The sequence below is a fragment of the Phaethon lepturus genome, unplaced genomic scaffold (assembly GCF_000687285.1).
Source record: "Phaethon lepturus isolate BGI_N335 unplaced genomic scaffold, ASM68728v1 scaffold3795, whole genome shotgun sequence".
NCBI classification, from domain to species: domain Eukaryota; kingdom Metazoa; phylum Chordata; class Aves; order Phaethontiformes; family Phaethontidae; genus Phaethon; species Phaethon lepturus.
The window spans coordinates 115,734-117,115 of NW_010542510.1; the positions used below are offsets into that span (position 1 = coordinate 115,734).

The following is a 1,382-nucleotide window of genomic DNA, read 5'->3' on the forward strand; positions in this document are numbered from 1 at the left end:
AAAAATACAAGGCAGAGACTGCAAGATTACTCTCTCCTGAGAAAAAGAACTGCAGTTGAGTGCTGGTAATTTGTTGAACAACTCCAGGGCTTAACCCTGCTTTACCTGGCATCTCGCTGGTAAATCTACATTTATAGCCACATATGTATTTAATGCAGCCCATCTCTCTCAGTGTGACATGCTGAAGGTCATTGTCAAATTAATTTTTCAGAAAAATAACTGTGCTTTCAATTAATTTCTTTGTAGTGTATTTGTATGGCGATGTCTTTGAAAGGAGCCTCTCTTGCTGCTGTTACTGCCACGACCAAGTGACTGCGCTGGACTGGACAGCCATGAATGCCTCTACCCCTTCGGCTGCTGTAGTTTCCATATGATGCTGCATGGATTACACATTTTCAAATTACTCATACGAATTTACTGAATGGAATGTGATCTTGCATTTGAAAGACCGATATCCTTGAGAAGGAAGCTGAAGTTTGAAAGGGAATCGATTTGTAACTTGGGGAGGTCAAAGTGATGAACAGTTCACTCATGAAGCTGCTTTTGCCTAATACTGTGTTATTCAAACCACATCTGAAAAGGGAATGCACTGAGAAAACGCTGGCCCCTTTAATTTGCGTAATTTCAAAATTTATGGCTTGAACATTTGTTCAAGAAAGGTGGTGCTTTTTAGTCACACCTGCTTAAAACTCAAATTTGGTGCACTGAGTAAAACTGCAAGCTTTTAATGAGCATGCTGGGGTTCACACTTCAGCTTTCAGTAATCGAAGGAGCAAACTGTCTTTTTTTAAGTCCGTTTTATTTTTAAATATATGTATTTGGCAAATTTTTCTATTCATGAAGTGCCTTTGAGTAATTTTCCAGTAGTACGGGCTACAGTCTTGCCTCCCACCAATTGCTTCCAACATACGGTGCTATAACTACCTTTCACACAGAGGAGGGCTAACCATTAACACCTTTTCCAGATGTGTACTTACATCATCCCTGTTTTCTGCTTTGGTTTTTAACACCTTCACAAGTGAATTCCAAAATGTTTCTGAGAGCAAAAAGCTCTGCGCTGTTACAAGGACAAATTCCCGATGGCATTACACCTCCTGGTAAGCTCTTCACAACTGGTTCGTGATGGTAGCTTGGCTGCAGCCAGAGTTTGAGGCTTAACTCCAATGGTGAGTAGAGGGAGAGGGAGAGCAGGGAGAGACTTGGTTAAAGAACTGTTAACACACGCAATGAGGAAGTTGTTCCCCAGGTGGGCCTGCACTCTCCCCGGTTGTGGGAAAAGGCGCTTTACAGGTAACTACTGCTACAGGCGCTGACACTCGCTGTAGCTGGTCTATTTAAGAAGCGGTTTGAAAGCCTCCAGGAACCAATCTTTCCCTTAGTTC

At 42.3% G+C, this 1,382-nt stretch overlaps 1 protein-coding gene across 1 annotated transcript in view; it reads left to right on the top strand.

The window, feature by feature from the left end:
* EML6 (echinoderm microtubule associated protein like 6) overlaps positions 1 to 271 on the top strand; it is a 114,449-nt gene extending 114,178 nt beyond the window's left edge. Inside the window, exon 41 of the mRNA XM_010288035.1 lies at positions 247 to 271. Within this exon, the coding sequence (XP_010286337.1) occupies positions 247 to 271 (25 nt within the window). The remainder of the gene's footprint in view (positions 1 to 246) is intronic.
* The last annotated feature ends 1,111 nt before the right edge of the window (positions 272 to 1,382 follow it).